General features: G+C 39.3%; 1 protein-coding gene across 1 annotated transcript; it reads left to right on the top strand.

The window, feature by feature from the left end:
• Positions 1-351: 351 nt before the first annotated feature.
• LOC110107240 lies at positions 352-12,874 on the top strand. Its single transcript, XM_020837436.2, has 5 exons — positions 352-806; positions 4,434-4,581; positions 4,682-4,899; positions 5,021-5,197; positions 12,247-12,874. Exons 1-5 carry the CDS (start codon positions 618-620, stop codon positions 12,331-12,333), a joined length of 819 nt encoding a protein of 272 aa, XP_020693095.1. The 5' UTR covers positions 352-617; the 3' UTR covers positions 12,334-12,874.

Raw genomic sequence — 12,874 nt, 5'->3', positions numbered from 1 at the left:
TTTAGTTTATTTGAGCTTGAGCTGACGAGGTGAGCTCGAGCCTAAGGTTCGGTGATACAACTCGAGTTCGTGCCACCTAAATATTATGCAAGCCAAATTTGAATTTGTTATGGCTCGAACTCGGCCTTACAATAATACATATGAATTCAATAACAGTGGCTTGCATGTAAATCCCTTAAATATTTTCAATAACTTAAATCTTAAATATCAAAATAAATAAAAAAATAACACAGAAAATGATGATAATTTGATTTGTTTTATTTTATTATTTTTGTTCTTAAAATTTTGAGCTAATTTAATTATATATATATATATATATATATATTATATACTAGTTACTGGTCGGATGGCTGCTCCCAACCAAAATATTTCCCGTCCTGTTTGTTGGATGGTTAGCGGTGGCGCATTCTTCGTCCGACCGGAAAAACATGGAAATACGACGGAGAGTGGCAACCTTCTATTGCTAACCTGAAGTCACTGTTCTTTGTTGCAGAGCTGAAAATTTTGGTAAAGAAATAAGGGTGTTGAAAAGGGAAAATTGGCGCCGGGCAGGGTGATTGGCTTCGCCTCCTCAATCAAAACCCTTGGGTTTTGTTTAGAGCCTGGGTTTTGCTGCCATGACTGCGGGTTTCTGCGGGAAGCGCCAAGAGTTCGAGGAAACATTTGGATCTCCGGCTTCGTCTCCCTCCACTAAGAGATCTCGCTGCTCAAACTACGGTTCGCCTATCCGTATCGCCGGAGTCGGAGTCGCGGACGAGGATAAGGTCTCGGTTCTTCTGCGCATGTTCCCTTCTATGGATAGGAAGGTGATTCTCTTTTCGTCAATCGATTTTTGGTTAGGCACTTTAAATTGACTTTATGGTCTCGGGTGAAGTTAGCAGTGAAGGAATAAATTGACAACCTCTGATTTATTTCCTTATTGTTTGTAGCATGCAAGAAATTGTAAATTCTTATGATGATACATGTCAAGAAGTATGAGGGCACTAATTGGGGTGGTTGGATGACTATAATTGGGTGGCTATAGTGGTTGGAAGAATTAATCATGTAAAGTGATGAAACAGATTGTAGTCGGACGAAGTTAGTTGGAAGGAGCATATTATGAAAATGATGTTCAAAGGATCATAATCAGGTAACGATGGTTAGAGGACTGTAATTGGGTGACATAGGTCGGAGAATTGTAGTCGGACAACAGTTATTGGAGAATTGTTGATGGACGATCGAGGTAGGAGGACTGTAATGGAGCGATGGTGGTCGAACTAATCTAGCTGAGCGAGTGTAGTTGGAGGACCTTAGCCACACGATGAAGTTCAGAGAACCGTAGCCAGACGATGGAGTTCGGAGGACCGTAGTCAGGCAACGATGTTTGGAGGATCACATTTAAGCAACGGAGGTTGGAGGATGGTAGTCTGATGATGGTGGTAAAATGACTGTAAACAGGCGATGAAAGCTCGAAGATCATAGTCATGTGATGGAGATTATAGGGCACGAATGATGGAGGTTGGAAGACCGTAGTTAGATGACAGAAATTAGTACACAAGCGATGGAGATCATATGACTATAGTCAGCTAACTTTTGCTAAAGGGCCATAGTTGGCAACAATTGTCAAAGGAACATGATGGTGGTCGGGCAATAGTGGTGTGATGATGACAGTTTCATGCTGGTTCTATGACAGCAATCGGGTGGTATTTTGATCGTGGTGGTCGGATGGTGTTCTAATGGCGACATTTGGGCAATGTTCTGATGGTGGCATTTCGACAATGTTTCAACAACATCAATCAAGTGATCGTTAGAAGATTGCCTGATGTAGGCGCTCGAGTGGATCTCTAAGATTTTTAGTGTAAATTTTCTTAAGTAAAAAGAAGCTAAACTTTTAAACATCAAGTTGACTTTTGGTGTAGTTGTTGGAATTTTATTGAAAAACTCCAAAGTTAAGAGTGCTCCTGCAGGAGCAATTCTGAGATGTGTGACCTCTCAGAAATTTATAGTAATGGGACAAATCCGTGAGGCAATTAAGCCAAAACGGATAATACCTTTGTATTTGAGAGTTTGGGTTGTTATAAAATGGTATCAAAGCAATGCACCAGCAGGAAGATAGTAACTAAGTGTCATACATGACAAAGTGGTACACAATAGGAGTCATCTTTTGAACCCTATGTGGGATAAAGCGCTACATGGCGGAAGCCACCACTTAAACTTGTAGAAGTCACCTCTAGAATTTTATCTTCTTTATGGATGATTCTTGATAAGGATACTGATAAGAACATAAATTACTTAAGGAAGATTGTGAAACCGAGAACCGTAGCCAGACGATGGAGTTCGGAGGACCGTAGTCAGACAACGATGTTTGGAGGATCACATTTAAGCAACGGAGGTTGGAGGATGGTAGTCGGATGATGGTGGTAAAATGACTGTAAACAGGCGATGAAAGCTCGAAGATCATAGTCATGTGATGGAGATTATAGGGCACGAATGATGGAGGTTGGAAGACCGTAGTTAGGTGACAGAAATTATTACACAAGCGATGGAGATCATATGACTATAGTCAGCTAACTTTGGCTAAAGGGCCATAGTTGGCAACAATTGTCAAAGGAACATGATGGTGGTCGGGCAATAGTGGTGTGATGATGACAGTTTCATGCTGGTTCTATGACAGCAATCGGGTGGTATTTTGATCGTGGTGGTCGGATGGTGTTCTAATGGCGACATTTGGGCAATGTTCTGATGGTGGCATTTCGACAATGTTTCAACAACATCAATCAAGTGATCGTTAGAAGATTTCCTGATGTAGGCGCTCGAGTGGATCTCTAAGATTTTTAGTGTAAATTTTCTTAAGTAAAAAGAAGCTAAACTTTTAAACATCAAGTTGACTTTTGGTGTAGTTGTTGGAATTTTATTGAAAAACTCCAAAGTTAAGAGTGCTCCTGCAGGAGCAATTCTGAGATGTGTGACCTCTCAGGAATTTATATTAATGGGACAAAACCGTGAGGCAATTAAGCCAAAACGGATAATACCTTTGTATTTGAGAGTTTGGGTTGTTATAAAATGGTATCAAAGCAATGCACCAGCAGGAAGATAGTAACTAAGTGTCATACATGACAAAGTGGTACAAAATATGAGTCATCTTTTGAACCCTATGTGGGATAAAGCGCTACATGGCGGAAGCCACCACTTAAACTTGTAGAAGTCACCTCTAGAATTTTATCTTTTTTATGGATGATTCTTGATAAGGATACTGATAAGAACGTAAATTACTTAAGGAAGATTGTGAAACCACTTAAAAAGTTAATTTTTTAAACATCAAGATATCTTTTGATATAATTATTGAAATTTTATTGATGCCTTAATCAAAAGTTCTCTCTCGTTACCGGGAGGGGTAATTAATTATAGGGGCTTGCATCTATAGGAAATTAGAACTCATATCTAAAGTCCTCGCAAAATGTGGATGAAATCTCTGGGTAGTGTCTTATTTCAAACCCAATTTGCCTTCTGAAAGTACTTAGGAACATAATTCATTAAAGCTCTCTCGAAAGAGAGGAGGTCGGGGCGCGAATTTTTGGAGCCCACACCAAGCTAAAGTCTCGATTACTGGGGTTTAGCATTGCTTGAATTTGGCATGCGCAATGGGAAGAAGGGAAAGATTGCTCGGTCATTTCCAAGCTATAGTCTCGACTGCTGGGGTTTGACAAAGTGCAGGTCTCCGTTTGCCTTCTATAAATACCCTCCCACCATTCATGACATTAAGGTCTTCAGTCTTTCTACTGTTAATTTATTATTTTTTACCCCTTTTTAAAGAGTCAATAAACCAAATTATGACTTTTATATAATCGGGAATTATTTTGATCCTTTAGAAAGAGTCAAGGGACCAATTCAGTCCTTATATATATATATATATATATATATACACGCTCATACGTGTGTGTGAGAGAGAGACCTAAGTTTCCAGCTTTTCTGTGATTTTTGCCTGTGGAATTGTTACAGATTTTTTCCAGTTCACTTGCAGAAGCTGAACCTGAGAACCAACTTGTGCTAGTCTAACTATTTTTCTGGGTACATTCGTGACTGTAATGAAACAGCAAACTGATTACTAGTTCCAAGGTCTGTTTGGATCGGTTCATTGCTCATTGTGAGATGTGAATCTATGTATTTCCCTAACTTATGTTGGAATTTTTTTGATTTCACATCATTATGTGTTATGTCAGTTATCATTACTTGCAATGTTCCAGCAAGCGTCTTGTTAAAAGTACCCAATTCATAGTGTCCTCTCCAATGTAGGGTATAGGGAGGGACTCTTCTAAATAAAATCTAATTAAAACCTACATTTATGAATGAAAATGCTCCTTGTAAGTTGTACAATGCTGCTGTCATGGTGATAGGATGCAATTGTTTTTCATTTTAAGAATTTTCAGATTGGCTTTTTAACCAATCCTGAGTAGGTCCTGGAAACTATTCTAAACTCCCATGATAACAACATTGATGATGCCATCAAGAATCTTCATGCTCTTTGCCTTGGTGAAACTTTAGTGAGGGATAAACCTGTTTATATTAGTTCAGAGCTCAAATCAGAAGAAAATGAAAGAGAAGGTAGGAAACAATCAACACAGTATATCTTCAGGTTTTCTTCTCATGTTTATTGCTTGTTTTTCATGCCTTACTGAGACTTTTATCTGCTTGCTTGAGGTAGGTGCTATAAATGCACAGAATACTGAAGTGAAGGCTGCAGTCTTTCCTAATGTTGAGTCTAATCTTGGAATAAAGGAAACTCATGGATCCTCATGGGTGGATATATTTGTCCAAGAAATGATGAACGCATCAGATTGGCATGATGTCAGGAACCGAGCCATTAAGATTTTGGAATCTTTTAAACAAATGATTGTTACCCAATCTACTTCCTCAAAGGAGGTAACTGATGAATAAACTGTAGCTTTTAAGATTTCAGTTACAGAAGAATTATGCTCATAGAAGTTTTTCTTTTTAATTCATTCAACAAGTGCTGATTTTATTGCATTTTCACTTGGGGCAGCAAGAGATTGCTTCTCTGAAGGAGCAGTTGCAGTGCTTGTTGAGAGATAATCAAATTCTAAAGAGGGCTGTTACAATTCAACATGAACACAATTCCGAATTTTCAGAGAAGCTTAAGGAAGTGCAACAGCTGAAGAATATAATTAGTCAATACCAAGAGCAAGTCCGCACATTGGAGGTAACTTGGATAACATTTCAGCTCACTTCTACCTTATACACATCTGTCATAGCACCAAGAAGTTTTTGTTAATATTAGTTGACAACAAGGAAGTACACCTGTTCCATTTGATTTACATTGGAGTTTATTTTCAACCGCTTCTTGAGTTTTAATCTTCTATGCTTAAGTCAATTGACACTAGTCTTCATGCCTTAACAAGAAATTCATGACTTCATAAGAAAGTTTTATGCAGAGAAGATTGTAGAGAGTACTTGTTGATCTATGTGGATTGGGTTTTTAAAAACAACTTCTTCAAAAAGGGGTAAAATTCATTCTAAATATATATTCACAAAAGAATGTGAAGTATAAAGTGAAGCCCAATTCATTGAAAAGAATTAAAATTCACTTTAAAGATTGATTTATGCACAAGAAGGCAAGTAATGAAGTGAAGCGTGGGATCACGAGAGTTGAGAGTGTTGAAACAAAAAATGAATAAACCGTACAACCAAAGATTTATAGTTGCATATCTTCTCAATCAATCATTCCCCCTCCCCCTTGTAGAAACTTAATCGAATGCCAATACAAGAGAGGAGAAAGAAGAAGAACTTTCTTGTTCTACTGTGACAGAGAAAATGTGAAATGTATTTTCATATCTCCTGAATACAAACTAGTGCTACTATATATAGACAGTTTTAATTACAGATGCCTACGTGTAATATTCCTATTGGATGACAAGAATAGACGTTCGTTATTGATGTTCTGATATCCCCCCGCAAGCTAACGAATCTTGTTGGATTGTTAGTTTGTCCCTAAGCATTTTGAACCGTGCCGTGGATAGAGGCTTCGTTAGGATGTCAGCGATCTGATCAACGCTGCTGATCGGGAGTAGTCGAATGTTATTATTCTGAATGTTGTCCTGAATAAATCGATGATCGATTTCAATGTGCTTTGTTCTGGCATGAAACACAGGGTTGTGTGCGAGTGCTATGGCTGAGGTATTATCACAGTGTAGATGTGTTGGCTCCGATAGAGATATGCAGAAATATGATAAGAGACGCTGTAGCCAGAGAATGTCCGCTGTGGCAGCTGCAAGTGCGCGGTATTCTGACTCAGTAGATGAGCGCGATACCGTCTTTTGCTTCTTCACCGTCCAGGAAATCAGGTTGTCACCTAGGAATGTGCAATAGCCAGAGGTAGATTTGCGTGTGATCGGGTCTCCCGCCCAGTCCGCATCAGAGAATGTCCGAAGATGAAGACTGGATTTTGTGATGGGTAGGCCGAACGTTAACGTTCCTTTGATATACCTCAGGAGCCTTTTGAGGAGATAGTAATGCTGAGGCTCGGGATTATGCATATGCGGAGATAGTATATTGACGGCGTATGCAATGTCGGGGCGTGTTATCGTTAGGTACTGCAGTGCTCCTGTGATCCTGCGATAGACGTTCGGGTCCGACAGTTCCTTGTCCTGCAGCATTTGAGAAGGAAGTTTGGTACAGGAGGGGTTGGTTAAGGGGTTACAATTTAGAAGATGAACTTGTTGAAGAATGGATTGAGCATAAGAAGATTGGGAGAGGAAATACTGAGCTGGTTCAGTGGCTATGTTGATGCCCAGTGAAGAAAGGCATTTGCCACATTCAGTTGCTTAATCTGCCAGCCGTTATGGAGAGCGATTGTGAACATTAGACGAATTGTGGGAAGCTTCGCTACCGGACTAAATGTTTCATCATAGTCCAGCCCGTGTTCTTGACGATTTCCCTGAGCTACAAGACACGCCTTGAATCTTGCTATTGTGCCATCGATATTGTATTTCTTACGGAATGTCCACTTACATCCCAAAACAGAAGCAGCTGGAGGCGGTGGGATTAAATCCCATGTGCCCTGTTTTTGTAGAGCGAGGAACTCGTCCGCCATAGCATGTCGCCATTCTTGAAATTTACTGGCTTCAGAGAAGTTGGTTGGTTCGGGCAATTCATGAGGCGATGTTGTGGAATGAAAGAGATTGAGTCTACATATTGGTTTAAGTGATCCGGTTTGCTTCCTGGTGACCATGTGGTGACGGGGTGGCTGAGCGAAATCAGAGTGTATTGATACCGAACGAGAGTCAGACGAATGAATGAAATTGTCCGTTGATCTTGGCCACGATGGAAGATTAGTTGTGATATTATGATTCGATATGGGTCTGAGTTATTGTGGAGGTGGATGTAGAGCCTGATGAACTACCGATGTAGGTAGTAGCATTGACGCTGGTATGTCCTGAGGTGTGGTAGTAGATATAGAATTAGTTTGATGAAAAGGAAACGAGTTTTCGATAAATTTAACGTGACGAGAAACAGTAATGCGATTTGTGTCTTTGTGAAGGCATTTGTATCCTTTTTTTATTAACTGCATATCCTAGGAATATGCAGGAAGTCGAATTCGGATGAAGTTTGGACCGAGAGTGTTGAGGAAGCAAAGGGAAGCATTCACACCCAAATGTCCTGAAAAAAGAATAATCTGGTTTAGTATTGAACATTAGTTTAATAGGAGCTTGGTTGGCACTGTTAGGAGACGGGAGACGATTAATCAGGTAGACTGCTGTTGTCACAGCATCTGGCCAGAACGAATGAGGAACCGATGCCGTCTGGAGAAGGGTCCTCGCCGTGTCTAAAATATGCCGATGCTTGCGTTCAACAACTCCGTTTTGCTCGGGTGTGTAAGGGCAGGAGGTTTGATGCTGGATGCCGTTGGCTTGTAGATGATTTTGAAAAATGCTGTTGACAAACTCCCCGCCTCCGTCCGTGCGGATGGCTTTGATTTTACGACCTGTCTGTCTTTCAATAAACGTAATAAAGTTAATAAACGTTTTTGCGACATCGGATTTATGTATTAGAGGAAACAACTAGCAAAATCGCGAGTAATCATCGACACAGAGTAGATAATATCGAAAATTTTGGTTCGAGATAATTGGGGAGGGCCCCCATACATCTGAATGAATGAGATCTAAGGGATTAAGAGTTATGTGTACAGAGTTATCAAATGACAACTTATGACTCTTACAGACTTTACATGGAATACATGGACTGTAACTTCTTGGTATATGAAGCGACGAATTGTCGAAGGCGATCAACTGGAGAATTCTGTTGTGCGGATGTCCTAATCTAATGTGCCAGTTTATGGATTCCATTTGCGAAGCCGACATTGCCTGATGCTGGGAAGACTCTTTCTTGACAGTGAGCGGATACAGCCCATTCCTACAGGGGCCTTGAAGTATGACTTTGTGAGTCTGTAAATCCTTGAAAATAAAACCATCAGGCGAGAATGTAATTGAGATTTGATTAGCGGTAACCAAATTTGAAATAGATAAAAGATTGTGAGAGATAGAAGGGATATGTAGTAAATTGGATAGAAACAACTTACAATCCGGGGTTGGAAGAATACCAGTGCCCGAGTGAGCGATCGGTATAGTTCTTCCGTCCCCAACCGAGACGTGGTCGGATCCAGTATACGCTGAGGCTTGATCAAGATTCTCAGAGCGGTTCGTCATGTGCGTAGACGCCCCGGAGTCTAGATACCAATCAGTAGATGAGGTATCTGCTGTGACCATAAGCGCATTGGCGTTTTCGGATGACTATTTTGGGGTAATGTAATTTGCGTTGTGACGATGCCAGCATATGTCAGCCGTGTGACCTCTTTTTGTACATATCTGACATTGGAGAGAAGATCTTGAGCCGGTTTTGTTAGTTGAGCTGGATGTCTGATTACTGCGACCCCTGCCGCGACGGCCGCGCCCCTGTTAGCGTACAATGAAATATTGTTGTCCGTGTGGATGGCGAGATGCTGAAGATCAGCTTGAATATGTATCTCTTCGCTAATCAAGAGTGCGTATAAATTTTCCAATGTCATATTAGACTGCATTGTTCTGATTGTCGTTTTAAACGATTGATAGGCCGGTGATAATCCGTTGAGGATATATAGAATGATATCTTCTGTATCAATGGTAGCCCCGGCCGATGCTATGTTGTCTACCAGCTTCTTGATTTCAGACAAGTATGTTTGCATTGACTGATTCTTTATTGAGATGTTGTGTAACTCATTTTTGAGTTGGATCACTTTTGACCGGCAAGAAGATTGAAATCTTACTTGAAGCGCATGCTAGATTTCATGTGTCGCTTCAAGATGCATCACATAAGGTAAGATAGGGGCGGAGATGGTTGAGCAGAGCGCCGCCGCCAAATTTTGGTCGGTGATGAGCCAGCTGTTAATGTCGTCGGCGTCAAATTCTTGATTTCTTGACGATCCAGCATCGGATGACGGAGGATCCAAAATTTTGGCAAAGCCATTTGCCTTGAAAACTTTGAGAATTTGATTTCTCCAAATAGGATACGTCTCCAACGAGAGTTGATGCGTAACTAATGTTTTGAGATTGAAAATGATAAATTTGAGTGAGGAGTAGATCTGAGAGGATTCTGTGGTGGCACCTGTGCTGCCGGAGACGGCGGAGGTGGCCATGGGTTGATGTCCAGAGATTCAACCCGCTTCTGATACCATGTAGAAACTTAATCGAATGCCAATACAAGAGAGGAGAAAGAAGAAGAACTTTCTTGTTCTACTGTGACTGAGAAAATGTGAAATGTATTTTCATATCTCCTGAATACAAACTAGTGCTACTATATATAGACAGTTTTAATTACAGATGCCTACGTGTAATATTCCTATTGGATCACAAGAATAGACGTTCGTTATTGCTGTTCTGATACCCCTCACCAAGCGCCCAATTGCCTCGCTCCTCTGATTGTGCATTGTAACAATACCACTCAAATCCACATTTCCCATTACATTTTGAAATGTAAGACCACCTATGTTGCATTGCTCAGGATATATGATCCCAACCCCTTCTAAGATGGCATTAACACAATCTACGTGACCGTTGCATTTTCCTTCATTGGATGCTTTCTATCTCTCCTACTAAGCCACTGACAATGACTTGACAATTGGCTCTTCATCCTCAATACTTCTTGGAATAAACCTTTTGCTACTTACTCATTCTCCACCCTTGATGTGAGAAATTTGATGAGATCAATGAATTACTTTACAAACAATAAAAAAGTACGATATTTATTTGCAAGCAATAAAACAATTCTTAGTAATCAAAATACAATTTATTTATTTTCCTCAGTGTTTTCAAAATAATTGCAACTAAATTGCCCTAAATCCAGATCTTTTTTAGGGATCAATATTAACCTTGATAAGGAGAAAGATTAATATAAACAAATGCTAGATATATTAACACAAATACAAAGAAGAAAGAATTTTACAATAGGGAGCATTATACTAAGTCTTTCTAAGATGGAAAAACTTCTTATGCTTGACAATTGACGAAGTGATATTGTGCGGAAGACAATTAGAATATCAATTAAACTTACAAAACTTCGTTTTAAAAGAAGGTAATTAAGGAGAGCACATTGCACCCTTACTGGAAGCATACAAGAGGTAGCTAGTCCAATGAAATTTCATGTAGCATGTAATTGATAACATTTGGAAGGTTTCTAAGCTAATGGTAGGTTACTAGTTATATATTCTGGTAAAAAATTAGAACTCGAGGGTATCAAAGAATAACAGGTTATGTTCACTCATTATTAAATGTGACACATAATCTCTACTAGCCAAGTTGACATAAGTGATTAGTCAAACAACCATTACTAAATAAGATAGATTACCTCTAAGTTGACAAAATCTATCCAGTTCAAATCGTTCAGCCTTGTTGGTCAAATTTGCTAAGTTGACTCAACTTGGTTAAAACATAATTTTGAACTAATCAGCCAAGTTTATCCAACTTGATTGGTAACCAACTTGGCTGACCATAGGCTTCTCCAGCCTCTCAGGCAAGTTGACCCAAGTTAGTTAAATGGATGAATTTTTTAGTTTTGATCCAAATGGTTATGGAAGTTTTCAAGGAGGATTTGACTAATTTGGTCATTTGTCACATTCTTTGTAAAAGGTTTTGAAATTGTGAATTTTATAAATAGGCATCCAAGAGTAATTTTTTATTTGGAAGATGCTCTTATATGCCTTTTTTTAAGATGTTGTTACGCATAAAATGGGCACAAGGTAATTTTTGGGGCATTATGCTGGGTACAAGTATGAACCCACAAGAGGAGCTAAAGAAAATCATTATAACAACAAATAGGACTCAAATTTGAGATCTAAACTGTAGCAACTAAGGAATATATTTTATGAGCAAATACTTTTGGTAAGACTATAATATACTTATATAATTAAACCTGAAATAAAAGAATAAGTAATTAAACTCCTTAGGCAAGGCTTTCAGTAACAACATTTTGCTTATTTGATACTTTATTATAATCCACACTAGAAAAGATGGGACTGCCAAAAGCTTGTGCTCTTTCAGTAACACTATCTGGAAGAATCATTTGTACAATCATCATAACGCCTGTATTTCTGAGGTGAATTTAAATTTGCAAACTCTTAAGCATAATCTTTTTATTTTTCTCAAGGAAATCATTCCCTTAATTGCGCCCCATGCAAGACTAGGATTAAGATGGTTATCTTCAAAAAATTTAGGCGATTTGATCAAATGGTTGTGACTGAATTGTGTTGAGCAGGATGGTGGGCTGGTATGCACAAGTTGATGTTCGGTGATATTGGTAACTTGAGAAAAGAAGGCCTCACTCCTGGAAAATTATTATGTGCGGCGTCCGGATTCGTACATAGGCGAATCTGGACGCGCCATATCACCCGGGACCTAATGCATCCGGGTGGCGTGGCGCGTCCGGATTCGCCTCCGGACGATCCGGACACCGCACGTAATAATCTCTACTCACTCCGTTACCAAAATAATGTTAAGTTGGTGAAACAGGAGCAAATGAGAAAACTTAGGTGTAGATGAAGGACCCAAACAATAGGGGAGAGAAAAGGGAGACAATATAGTCAATTTTTTCTATCATTCCATAAGAATCCCAATTGCAATTTCATACACCCATATTTATTGAAATAAAAATAAGATAAACTAATTAGAACGCCTGTTTTTACTTGAGCATTATAATCCAAATCCTTTTAAACTTACGTTGCAGTTGAACAATTATACATTGAAGATTCATCTCCAGAGGGCTCAGGAGGCCACCTCCATTCCAGGTCGTTTTCATCCAGACATTTTCTGATGATCAAACGGCTCTGAATCTATCTACTACCCACTTAGTGCGTCAGAATTCTTCATATATTCATAAGGCGAGGTCATGGCTTAGGTGTCATGGCCCAATTCTTCAACAATTCTGTAATAAATATGCCACCATGGGCACATGCAACTCAAGTTGGTTCTCAGCTGATGAAGAGGCGTAATTTGTGCTGATTTTCTTTGCCTGAGCCATAAAGAGTAGCTTCGGCATTAATTTCTTGCAACTTGGATTTGATTGATGGTGAATTCAAAATAGGTTTAGTTTGGGATATCTTTCTTGCTACTTCTTAAAGCAGCTTTAATTTTTGTACTATAAAGCTGCTTTAAGAAGCAGTAAGACCGTCATCCCAAATGAAACCTTAGGCTTTCAAGGGGCATACGTAAAGTTAGTATTTTCCATCAATTGAGAGTATCTAGTCACATGATTCTTATGACTACTACTATGTTTTCCATCATATGAGATTGCTTGCTTCTATTGATTTTCTTTGATGCAATTGTAGCATTGTAAATTGAATCGAAAAAGAAAA

The sequence above is a fragment of the Dendrobium catenatum genome, unplaced genomic scaffold (genome assembly GCF_001605985.2).
Source record: "Dendrobium catenatum unplaced genomic scaffold, ASM160598v2 fragScaff_scaffold_43, whole genome shotgun sequence".
NCBI classification, from domain to species: Eukaryota; Viridiplantae; Streptophyta; class Magnoliopsida; order Asparagales; family Orchidaceae; genus Dendrobium; species Dendrobium catenatum.
Note: the sequence above shows the minus strand (reverse complement) of the source record. Positions and strands in the feature narration are given on the sequence as shown.

Coding starts and splice junctions, on each gene's coding strand:
- LOC110107240 (XM_020837436.2), top strand. CDS start 618: ATGACTGCGGGTTTCTGCGGGAAGCGCCAAGAGTTCGAGGAAACATTT. Junction 4,582..4,681: donor AGAAGAAAATGAAAGAGAAG/GTAGGAAACAAT, acceptor TGCTTGAGGTAG/GTGCTATAAATGCACAGAAT. Junction 5,198..12,246: donor AGCAAGTCCGCACATTGGAG/GTAACTTGGATA, acceptor CTTACGTTGCAG/TTGAACAATTATACATTGAA.